A 13110-nucleotide genomic window follows, 5' to 3' on the forward strand; every position below is an offset into this window, starting at 1 on the left:
TGTGAAAAATAACATTGCTGCGTTTCGATTTCTTCGTCATTTTATGGAGTAATATAATACATCTTTTACTTGAATGCAACGGTAGATAAGAAATATTTGAAAACTTTGAGAGGAAGTCTTTAAACCCTACGTTCGATTGGTTAAGAAATTAAAATTGAAGGTAAACTTTATCACGAACGAAAATCGCGCTTTCACGCTTGAAGCGTGGCTATAAATATCTATATTAAAATACAGAAAGCGATATTTCAAAGATCGAGTAAAAGCGTGGTAACGATCATGGTAATTTTTTCGATCGACACACGGGCCCCTTCAATTTCTATACTTTTGTTTCCCCTTATTCTTGTATCTCGCCCGCCATACTGCAAGCGAGATAATAACTCGTAAAGGGTACATGAACGCAAGCGAGCGCAGCGTCGAGAAATTATACGCTCGTAATTCGAGTTCGCTGGAACCATGAGAGGAAACACCTCTCGAACTCGTTCGCATTCGAGATTGCTTTTGCCACGAAGCGGTGCTTTATTCGCCCAGAAAATGCAAAATTTTAACGATGGCTGCGATCTTTCTACAGCTGCGGCGAAAGTTGAAGTTTTAGAGTAGGTACGTTGTAGATCGAACGATTGAACTAATGGATATTATGAGTTAAGTTTTCGAATTGGGTTAAGTTTGATACGATTGCAGCGTTTATTTCGAAAGTGGTGCAAGTACATTTTCTTTGATTTTGAGATATTCAGGTGTTTGCGTTTCCATCGAATGAAAAGTGGTGATACGGTCCATTTGGTTCATCCACGTGTCTCTGTGTGTTTAAGTAAATGTAAATTCACATTTTTATACAAATAGTTTTTTTCAGAATTAACTGGACTAGTATCGTTTTTCATAGCCATGAATGGACTTTAACTTGCAAAGATAGTCAATTTTATAAATTCATCAAATTTTAATTATTTAAAATTTATCTTCCATGTTTTTGTTTCGAAATGTCTCTACGATACTTGAAAATAAATAGAATACAATTAAATGAATTAAAATTCCGATAATATTATTGTGTTAAACTGCAATAAACGTACCTCCTGTACCACTATCATAATTTTAATGTTAACGCCAGGTTGTCCATTGCGAGAGAAGAAAGCAAGATAACAACAACATGTACTTTCTTCGATCTTAGATTTGCACTTTGATACGACCTGATATGAATGTAAAAGTATTATTAATTTAATAATACTTTAAATGTAACAATAATTACACTTAATTATAACAATTAAATTTAATCGCAGTGGTACTAATTTAACAAATGTAATAATAATTTACCAGAACATTACTAAAACGTATATAAAAAACTTGTTCACATCCATTATATCAAATACAAGGGTTAGGATTACATTCGCTATCATTTGTTTCTAATTACTAGTGTCTCCACTGTTTGGACAGGGTACAGATTACAGGAAATGGACTTACGTTGCTTTCAAAATAAAATATTATGCAGTTCCATCGATTAAAGAAAACTGATTAAAACAGACGAATGTTTCGAGATTGAAATTATAAATTGTTCGAGAATAAAAAGTTCGCATCAAAATAGTACATCTTTCATTTTCTTAATTTCTTCAGAAAACTGGACTAGCACTGCTTCTCAAATAAACGATCCGATCATTACGCGATTATCGTTACATCTTTTTATTGCATTAGATTAGTGAATCATAATGTAGATGCAACGTTTGAATGTTGTGAAGAAATATTTATAAAAATATTAGTTTCTACTGTACGTATTATACATAGCAGTTTTAATTTTTACGTTGTAACTTTTAACAAAAGAAGTTGCAGTGTATTAATGTTTCCATCTTCGATATTGCTTTAACAAGTCGTATATTAACTAAATGTAAATATAGTTGTTGTTGTCTAAAATTTTAGAGCAATATGTTTTAGAGCACGTAAAAGGTAGAAACGATTTCGATCAAGAAATTCCTCGGCTCGACGTTTAGTCTTCGAGCGCCGCGTGCATATCCGCGCGATCGTTTTGAATTTCAAATGGGACAAACGCTGACTCACCGTTTCGCCGTGTAAATCGTCTGTCGTCGACGGCAAATTGACACGCGATTAATCAACGACCTCGTCGTGTTCGTTTCATGGCCAGAAAGCAGAACGTTCTGCCGATATTTTTAAGCTTAATGAGCTCCTCGCGCGTCGCTTTCTATGTAGAATCTAATGCTGGCCGACATTACTGGCGTCGATTCCTCCTTCCACCATCTTCTCTTTCCGCTCTGAGAAACCTAACGAGCCTATTAGTCGCCTATGAATTACGCTTTTCCTATGATTTCTATCTTAAAAATAGTTGATCAAGTTGAACGTTATTTCCCATTAAACGGACATATTTGTCTACAACGTTTCTCAACATTTTTAATCTACCTTTCTCGTTCTGGATTGTTGTCCTATCAATATACAATTTTTTTTAGAGATTATTCTATAATTTTCGTATTTGGTGGGAGAGAATTACCGATAAACCTTGTGGAACCATTTTTTACAGAGCTTGGAAACGATAGTTGCAAAATATTTTCTTACTTTTAATTCTTGTTACGTCAATTTATGATTTCTCGAGAGTTACTCGCAGATGTGTAGAAAAATCTTGATGATTTCTTTATAGATCATGAACATGACATATTTAATAATCTTGGCAAGGTAAACTGATAAAGAAAAGCGTTTAAAAATAAAGGACGAACTTGCTGCAAGTTAAATTTTGTAGTCGCTTTTACAGAATGTTTATTACCGTCGTTTAATGTTAATTAAGATCACGTCGGTGAATTGAAAATAATTTAATCAGACGTACACAGCATCCTGAATCATACGATCGGACAAATCAATCTTCCTTTTAAAAGCCAGCATCATTAAATGAAATGTACAAACCAACTCGTGTCTAATAACACTGGCGTTCACGCCAGTGCAAGTTTCACTTCGATAATTTCACGCATCATTTTTCAAGCATGTCATTAACGACATTAAAACGATCAGATGCATCAGTCGAATCAACATACTCTTTCAAACGATCAAGTAGATTAATGTTCCCCTCGAGAAGCAGCCTTATTGCGTGAATTGTCTTCTCAAAAAGCATCGATGGATTATTAATTATACCGACACGACGTGCCGAGCTTTGGTAATTTCTGTGTCAGCGATTAGCGATCTATGTGTGTTTAGAAAGTTGTACGCGTTAATAGGCATATTATTATAAGCGCAACGTAGCCGTGGTTCTTTCCACTCTTCGTTTACGTCGATTTTTCTATCTCGAGAATGAGATAGGAAAACGACATTTATACTAAATTTGTTCATCTGTTTCCAAAGTTCTCTTTTTTACAATATAAAAGTTAAAACGAACCATCTATGCCTAGGCGATGATAAAAGACAAAGGAAATTTAAAAAGAGGACCTCCCCAAAGATTGAATGGCAACGTTTTACGACGTCCCTAAAAGCTGTCGCAAACAATCGCCACCTTTGCCACCGGAGCCTCAAAATCCATTTGCTCCGTCCTTAAAACATCCTCGAACTTCTCTGAACTCAACTGCAAAAAAACACAATGCAAAAGCTCACTTCACGAAAGCGTGTCTACGCCAACGAAACACGTTTGCCACCAACGCAACCACAACGTACATCATCCTACGGCATTCTTTTCTGTATCCAGCCGATATAAGCCAACACATAAATCCTTTTACACCGGTTACAATGTGAAACGACGTTCGAAAATCCGCGATCTGCCACATGGCATAGGCCATAGGCGGTTCGATACGAGACCGGTCCAGCACCCCATCGCGGTGCACCTTGCGGTCCCGTGGCTTCTTTCCTTCCAATTCCTGGTAATTCGATACCTGGAAACGATTTCGCGTGTCATATTACGCGTTTACACGACTGCTCATTCCATAGTCGCTTGTCAGCCGACGCGTACGTACCTACGCTTGTGCAAAGCTACGTTTGTGTGGGGGTGTTGCGCATGTAGCTGACAGCAGAGCGTAATAATTGCGACCACCTGTCGAGCGTATGATCTACCTTGCGTACGTTCTTTTCTGTGGTCCGCCTCCTTTTACTATCACGTAGCAGCTCACTTAAGAGCAGAGAGTAGAGACGAGCTTTTGATGCAGGCCGAAATTTCGTCGACGGATACTATGGCCCGGTTCACAATGATGCGTAGCTCGCGACACGCGTATTGCAAATACGTGATACACGCGTGAATGTCGCGAGCTACGCACATTATGAACGTCGCCGTTTATTTTAAGGTATTTCTGCGAGAAAATGAGTTTCACGTGGTTAAAGTTTAAGGAAGCTTAGCGGTATCAAAGTTGTGACATCGAGCCTCAAAGTTTCCATATTTAACACGTAATCTATGTATGAAAGCATAGACAAGATAACCTTTCGATTTATCGCGGCGAAAATTGTCTTAGGAATTTTTCAAAAAGACTAATATACGACGCGAGACTGTATTGAAAACGTTGGATAAAAGAATGTGGAGGCTTGGCGGTATCAAAGTCGAGATATCGAGCCTCAAAGTTTCCATATTTAACACGTAATCTGTGTATGAAAGCGTGGCCAAGCTAACGTTCCCATTTATTGCGGCGAAAATCTTTGGAATTTTTTAGAAACTAACATACGATATGAAACGGTGTGGGATGTCTTATATTGAAAAATGGTGAGATCTAGCGATATCGAAGTCGGGATGTCAAGCCTCGAACTTTCCATATTCAACACGTAATCTCTGTGCCAATCCATCGCCAAGATAACATCTCCGTCTATTACGGTGAGAATTTTCTTAGAAATTAAAAAAGAAAATTTAATATATGATGTAAAACTGTTTTGGAAATTTTATATTGGAAAATGGAGAGGTATAGCGGCATTCTTATTAAGGTGAACATGCAAAAAGTATGTAATTCGATCACTGTCATACGCGTTCAAGTAAGAGGCGGGGCTAGCGCGTTCAGTTTTTCTAAAAAGTTTCTTTTGCTCTCGCTGTGCTGACATGCAATTTGTCAGACACACGTTTGCGACCGATTGTATCCGAAGAAAACATTTAATTTGTTTTGTTTGTTGCCTTCGTAGAGAAAGTATCGTCGCCAAGATACACGAAATGAGCATCGCGATACCACGTCTCATGAGAATCGCCGCGCGAACGCTTCTATTGATGTACATGCGTATTCCGTAGGCGTTCAGTACGCTTATCTCCGTGTAAAACCGGTCTAACTTTTCAGTTATGAAAGACAAAGGTAATTACCAACATACAGAATATAGAGGATAACGGTGATCATGTTTCTTGAAATAGAATAATTTGAAGCGAGGATTTATATATGAAACTAATTCGCTTTTAGTATGTTAGGGCAATTACGATTTCCAGAATAATTTTACTTACAGATCTAACGTTTTATTAAAGGAAATAAAAATATAGGATTATAAAAGATATACGTATTTGAAAGTAGAAAATATTATCGAGTTGTATCATCCGTTTATTGGCTGTTTTATAGCACTAGAATAATTTATGATAATGAGGATGATAAAGAATATGGAAGTAGTTAATTTTTAACAAATTGTAATGATCAAGGTTTTCAGAATATATTTTTCATTGAAAAAGGTGAAAGTAACAGGTGACATCTTAAAATAAAATCGTATCGTTCGATCAGTTTAGTGTTCTTATGTTATAATTGTTGTTTAAGGGGCTTTCAAGGTTCAATTAACAATTTATTTGTTTCTTGCAAAAAAATTTAAGCGAACGTAAATATAAAAATTAAGACACAGAATCTTTGGAAGATTCACGTTGCGAAATAAATCGTGTCGGTATTGCCTGAAGAAAAAATATATAAAGACAGCTATTATGCCCGATACAATTCGTCCTTTGGTTCTTAGTTTGTGTTGTAGATAGAGGCAAAGCGATCTACTTTGAAAGTAGTTTGCCATTGCGCACTTTTATCCTGCCTTCGATCTTAATTAATTTCAGTTGCCTATTAGTCGACTTGAGAAGTGACCTCGCATGTGTTACGTCAATATACCCGGTAATGGAATACGATGAATCAGCTAGTTGATGATTTTACGAATAAAAAGACCACTGGTTCCGTTTTACTGGTAGAAAATATAAAGAACGATTATAATGAAACGTACATTTATCAAATGGCTCGTAAGCCATCTATAGAGATCACGTTTAAATATTGCCCGACAATCAGTGAGTTAATTTTAAACAGATTAGATGATCCAAGATATAAAGAACGAATATGCGACCGAATTCATTTGTTTCTTTTTATTATCGAAGGATTTTGCCGATGTTTTTATCAATTTCAATTTATTAATTATTTAATCGAAGGCAGATAATCTAGTTGCAGGAAACCAAAGAGATAAGAAGCAAGGATGGAGATTAAAGTTGGAAAGAAAAATGTTGTTGATTATCACCGTAGTAGTATAACTGTAATGTTTGTAGTAGTAAGTTACGTGCGATACCGAGAAGTTCATAAAAATTGTAATCCAAGTGCTATCTTAAGGCCACAAAGCTGGAATACATCGAACCCTCTTGTAACACGGAATTCCGGAAACACGGTTTCGATGTACGCAACACGGTGGAAAAATTGCGACAGTCCTCCTCTACAACACGATATTCTTGCAATAAGATTTCCATATGGCAAAACTCAATGGACTTGGACAATCCTCGTATAGAATAAGTTTCTCTTAACACGATTTCGATACAACACGGAACGAATTAACCGTGTTATAGGATGATTGACTGACAAATCTATCTCTATCTATCTTAATTACTTCATCAAAGAATCCTAAGGGGAAAAAAGGAATACCCATGTCTTTTTGTTTTTATCTTTCATATTATTTTTATCCTTTACGCTCTATCAAAATATTACGATGAAAATCTTCCATTTAATCTTAATCGTACACCCAATGATGCGAAGCGAAGGAATATCAATCATCATTCAAATTAAATTGATTGTTTCATGAAATGATAATTGATAGTGTTACTTGACCCAATTGCGCGATTCGATGAGGTAGACCTTTCTCATTGACCCCATGACTAACACGTGTCGTGCGAATTATTTGCAATCTTCTTGATTATGGTATCCGCTTTGAACGATATTCTAGATTAATATTGAAGTAGAATGGCGCCACGCCAGTGTGAAAAATTGTATGCCTTTTCACGATAAGCCACGCGTTATGTCAGCATAAATTGAATACGTTTGTAGGTATACATGCGAGCAGAGATATCCGGATAAGGAAATAGTTTCTTTGTGGATCGAGCAAATAAAATTCTTTTTGGAGAATCAAATGAAATAATCTTGTTGAGACAAATTTTTCTACGCGTTATTTCATTTACCTTTCGAATTTTTCCCTCTTTCTCTGATCTTTCGTTAAACAATTTATCCTTTTATCTTATGTAATTTCTACAATTATAATTTTTTATCAAAAGAAAAAGTTCTATTTACATATTTCCAAATGCGCTTCCAGCAATACAAAGATTATTTATTCTAATATTTTCAATTGTATGTTAGATTATATTAAGTTATTTCAGAGGTGTTCCTAATATTATGTCCCCTATGTCCTTTGACAACTATACCAAAGAATTGCTTTTTTCCAATGAAAGAGGCAAATACAGAATATCTTAATGTTTCTCTCATACGTAAATAAACAACCAGAAAATCTCATCGATGCTCCAAATTTTCTTATATTTAACGAAACGATGGATTTCTAAAAGTTGAATCATCGCGAAATGTCTATATCCTCGTGGTCCATCCGTTATCGTTCGAATAACGACGGCATTAAATTGTTAAATCGATCGATAACGGCTAGTTCAATTGAGATAACCGCGAATAGTTTACGACCCCGGTAATAGATAACTTAATTTCTCCTTCTCCTTACGCTATCAGTTTTGCGGGACATTGTAATTTAAATTGTTACGCGTTGCGCCGCCTCTATCTATATAACCTAAGTGCCTCGTTAAACTGACGTTCTCCATTGAACGGACATCTTACACGGATCGATCGTTATACGCTTTTCCTAATGCTAGCAACACTTAACACCTGCTACGGTTATTTGTGTCTATGCTTCAGGATGGTCGTATAAATGCAGATTTTCCAACTATGTACGTAGATAACAAATTGCTACGTTCGGCCGGACGTGGCTTTTTCTTTATGGTTTAACATATAATATAAATGCTAATTTTCCAAAACAAGCAAATTTTATTATTGAGCTTAGCGTATAATTACAGATTCTCTGTTCATCAGCCGACGTAAGCGAGCCAAATTTCATTTTTATGTATTATGTAAATGAATAGAGGTAACAGTTTATAAGTAAGCTCTAAACGATCGGTGCAAGCGCTGTTACTTATAATACTGGACGTTTCTTTTTCCCTTTGTTGCACCATGGAAAATATTTTAAGTACGCTTTTATGTACTGTAAGATAAATGAATTTTACGAGGTTCTGTGTCTGAACTGTGTTTGGACGGTAAATTGCTCTCGTTAATTCCTTTTCGATAAAGCGGTATGCTAAAGCAGGTGGTGGGTAGTTAATGTTTTAATTTTAATTCGACGTTGTAATGACGTTGAATTTCGGTCAGAATTTTGAAATACGTAATTATCCTTACGTTTAACTATCGCGTAATTAGTATGTGTTTTAATGCTAAGGATTCATTGGAACGCATTTATGCAACGAAAAGGTGCACCAGTGTCTTCTGTACTTCGTAATTTATGAAATAAAGAAGTCGAGGTTGCTTTAATAAACTGTATGGTGTAATGACTACCTGACTGCTTGAAATGTGTTTCAAATAATCTCTGATATACAATTGCTGTTTCATTATTAACAATACCTATAAATGTTATTACATGTTATGAATTTCTTGCTACTAGGTACTTCTCGATGTAATTACACGCAACATACTTTTCTTCTTCATCTGAATAAATTTATCAGAAGAAGAGATCATATTTCATATTTCCTATCGCGATTACACGTAACAACTTGAATTTTCCTTCAATTAATATCCACAGCTACGTATTCGTCAAATTAAAAGCATCGAGAATGATCGAACAAATCGCGTTCTGTAAAAGAAGCAGAAACGGATCACCTTAGAGGCCAGTGTTTCGAATTTCGTGCGAGCAAACATTCCACGAATAATCCTAAAACAAACGCGGGGAAACGAAAAAAGAAAAAGTAAAGAGAAATGCTGTGCGGTTATCTTTATCAAATATCCAACTCGAGCAGCATCTTGAACACTCCAAGCCACCAAACACCGCACGAGACGTATCCACGGTTTACCTACGTGATTTCTCAATTACTTGAACCAATACCAGCGTTCTCTCTGTCGAAAGCGTTTTAACCTAACAAGCTTCTCTTCGTCATTATCCATTTATCTTATTCGATCTTTTAATTCACTGTCAAAAGTATGCAACAACAAGATGAGGACGAGGATAGCGAAGTTCTTCCCAAAGGGAACTTCCACACGACCGACGATCTATTCCTTTTTATCTTTTCCATTCATTTATTATTCCTTTGTCTCTCTCTTTTTGCTGTTTCAAAGGCTCGATCAGCTAATAAGCTTTCGAGGGGCATTTGTACCGGAGATAGCCTGTATCGGCGCGGTCCCCCGTAGCATAACGCATTATGCATGCATGTAATGCGTGCGTGCATCGCGAGGCTGGGCCGCCTGTAATTTCGGATTATGGGAACCGGACGGCGAATCGCGGTTAACCACGAGGAACGAAGAGGAGGAGGAGAAAAAAAAAGAACACGGGCCACCGCAGCAATCTCGGAAGAAGGAAACGCGAGACGATTTTGATTAAAAATTGCCGAGAAACGAAAATTTGATAGCGTGAGATTAGCGCGCGTTTCGGCGCATCGCGACTCGAGCAACCGCGATTTTTCGAGAAACGGTGAGAAGCGCGTGTAGAGGATTGGTTACCGTTTGATAATTAACTTTTATTTTCGCGTGTTTGTACGAGTATGAAGCTGGCAGTAAAGTATGTTCGATTTGATAAAGATATTAAATTAATTATACGAGGTTTCATGTAACTCAAGTTAATGCACGTGAAATTGTAGTTACGCGTAATCCCTTTATTTAATCGCTGTAATTTTCATATGATTCTATACGCTTTCCCTAACGATTTAGTAATTCTGTTACTCCGAGCTCGTACAGAGGATCGATGAACTGGATGAAGGTTAAACAAATAGGGATATGAAACGCCGTATTCATAGAGAATATAGTAATTTATGTATATTTAGAAAATTATCGAACATTAAGTAGCATAGTAATATGCGATGCTAGCGGTATAATAGTAAGTGAATCGTCTCTTTTTCTACTTGTCGTTGTACACGATCAGCGAATAAGAGAATTTATGGGAATTATAAATAGGTCAAGTTGTGGGCAGACAGTGTACAATTAATTTATGAACTTGATTTTTAAGTATTCTCGATGAAGAAAGTCTTTGTAACTTCTAAAGCAATTCACTCGCGATTAGCAAATTTTACGGTTCTGTTCGTCTTAATCTTAGCCTCTCGATACGATTTTCGTTACAATATTTCGATTCGTTATGGAATTATTTAGTGCACGAAGTTATTTCAGATAATAATTATCGCAGATAATTGTCAAAGACATCCCCTTCGAAACAGGACAAGTTTTATTTGAAAGACATTTTCGACTAATGTACGATGTAATAATAATTAAGAAATATTTGCGTGGATCGATTAAAATGTGACACCTTGTACAATATCAACTTATCTCCAACACGTGTCACAAACGAAAAAGGAAATTCTTTTTCATTGAAAAATTCTTATGAAATTATTCGAACATCAAATAAATTCGACTCTAATAATCACTTAGAGCTTCGAGTATCAGTTCTCCTGATCGCTTATAATTTATAACAGCTCTGACAATCGTAAAATGCATAAAATGTTGAAGCATTTACGTATCTCTTACCAAAGATAGCGCAACGTATAATTATCTCATAACTCAGAGAGTAGGTTGATAAGAAAATTACATCACGCTAAGTTAAACCGTTTTCGTCGGCTAGTGGTTTACTTCTCGTTCCCATCGCGAATCTAGTATTCTCTTTCACCCCGCAATGAGACTTCCTCATTGACTCTTCCATTGTCGAAGGTCAAGATTCGTTTCTGTACTCGAGATATATCTACGATTAACCCTTAACGTTTCGACTTTTAATTGTGAATATCGACCGGCAACTCCAACTTATTCTCATCATACTTTGACTTGCAAGTTTTTAAGTGTCAGATTTTAAATGCTACAATGGCGTGTAAATAATAATACTAAAGTCATTCAAAACAATCTTTATTCATCTCAGAAGTAATATAATTTTGATTACAGTATTTGCTTTTTCCTTTCATTATTTTTATTTTCTCCTCTCTTGACTTCATCGACGCTACCATTATCGTCTTCCTATCTCCCACCCTTATCGCGTGCGCCTTTTCCACCTCTGTCTCTATTCCCATTTTATCCCTTATGAATTCCTTTACTGCTTCTTCTTTGTCTCCTTCCTTCCATTCCACCCCCTTGATTACTATGTTATTCCTCCTTTTTTCCCTCTCTTCCCTTTCCCGCTCCTCCTCGAGTCTTCTGATCCTGTCTACTAACTCCTTCTTTCCTCTCTCCCACTGCTCTTTTTCTCTTTCTCTCTCTTCTCTCTCTCTTGCCCTCTCCCTCTCTCTTCTTTCTCTTTCCTCATTCATTTCCTTCTCTCTTCTTTCTCTTTCCTCTTTTATTTCCCTCTCTCTTTTTTCTCTTTCCTCTTTTATTTCCCTTTTTATCTCCTCTTTCATCGCCCTCGCTAACTCCTCCAGCTGTTTTTCGAACACTCCTATTATTTCTTTTATCCTAGCTTCTATTCCTCTTTCCATTTTCTCCGCTTTTTCTGTCGCTCCCTCCCTTCCTTCCCCCCTAGTTGTTTTCTCCTTTTCCGTCCAGCTGTATCTTTCTAATGTGTTTTTGGATTCTTCTTTGTTTCCCGCCTTGCCTGTGTTCCTTGGCCTTCCTCTTACTGTCGCCATCTGTTATTTCTTTGCCCAACTTTCTGATTTTCTTCTGTCTGCCTAACCTCTTCCTTTTTTGGATTCTCTTATTTATAAATCTCCCTTGTTTCTCTTCCTTTCACCTTTCCTTCTTTCCTCCTCGTGTGTTTGCACTTTATCTTTCCTCTCTTCGTGTTACTTCGCGCTTTCCTTTCCTTTTTCCCCTCACACTTCACTTTTTCTACAGAGCACCCCGTCCACGTGTTGCCCTTGCCTCGCACCAAACCGAAAGTCCGATTATAATATTTATATTAATTATAATTGAGTAATGTATAGAATTTTTTAAAACATTCATTGGGATGCAAACCGGGTTTTCGTTCACAGGTCTCACAGTACTCACTGAGGAGTATTATTTTTTTATTTGTAAACAATTACCGATAAAGACCCAAAAATACATTTGGAGTAGACTGTCGCACATTGGTGGTGTTTGAGAGGCACATTTAGGGTAGAGGGCCGCACATCGCCACACGTTAAGGGTTAAACGTAGAAAGACGTTTGATCTACCCCAACCAAGATTATAAAGCGAATAACGTGTTATTTCCTCGTTCGCAAAATTCGCAATTAGAAATGGCAGCATATTAAAACAACGTTGAAAATTCGCCCTTACGACTTAGCCAAGAAGAATCTCAACTTGCACAGTGTGGTTACAGAAGTGTTTGTACGTCATTGTATTTATTATCGCATTTATATATTAATTAATTGCGTATGTATCTATATTAAGACCGAATGTATTAAGTTTCATGTCATTTGTTAATTTTTATAACGCTTTAAGGACTCATTAATTATAACATTACGATGGTTTATATTTCAATTTATATTTCAAATAGTATATAAATAATAGACGAAAGTTTAGCCAGAAGAAATAAGATCGATAAAAATAGCAAACGAGTCTTTAGAGTTCTTTTCTGTAGCAAAAATTGCGAATGAAATGTTACCTCAACGTCGTCTCTTCATGAGTTAACTCATTAAGCTTCGTTTCGTTTTCATATGACTACAAAAGTTTAACATTATGAAAATGAAATGCGAAGTCTGATTAAAAAAGAGAACATTTTATTTGAAAACGAGGATATGTACAAATACTTTTTGTA

General features: G+C 36.4%; 2 protein-coding genes across 5 annotated transcripts in view; both read right to left on the reverse strand.

Annotated features, from left to right (window-relative positions):
• LOC122575367 (laminin subunit alpha-1) overlaps nt 1-13110 on the reverse strand; it is a 199790-nt gene that overhangs the window by 22758 nt on the left and 163922 nt on the right. The gene's annotated exons all lie outside the window — the stretch shown is intronic.
• On the reverse strand, nt 11092-12429 carry LOC122577575 (histone-lysine N-methyltransferase, H3 lysine-79 specific-like). The gene has a single exon (XM_043748921.1). It carries the CDS (start codon nt 11999-12001, stop codon nt 11270-11272), a length of 732 nt encoding a protein of 243 aa, XP_043604856.1. The 5' UTR covers nt 12002-12429; the 3' UTR covers nt 11092-11269.

Source organism: Bombus pyrosoma, linkage group LG1 (genome assembly GCF_014825855.1).
Source record: "Bombus pyrosoma isolate SC7728 linkage group LG1, ASM1482585v1, whole genome shotgun sequence".
In the NCBI taxonomy this organism is placed as follows: Eukaryota; Metazoa; Arthropoda; class Insecta; order Hymenoptera; family Apidae; genus Bombus; species Bombus pyrosoma.

Excerpts from the sequence above, each read along its gene's own strand:
- LOC122577575 (XM_043748921.1), bottom strand. The coding sequence starts at position 12,001 with ATGGCGACAGTAAGAGGAAGGCCAAGGAACACAGGCAAGGCGGGAAAC.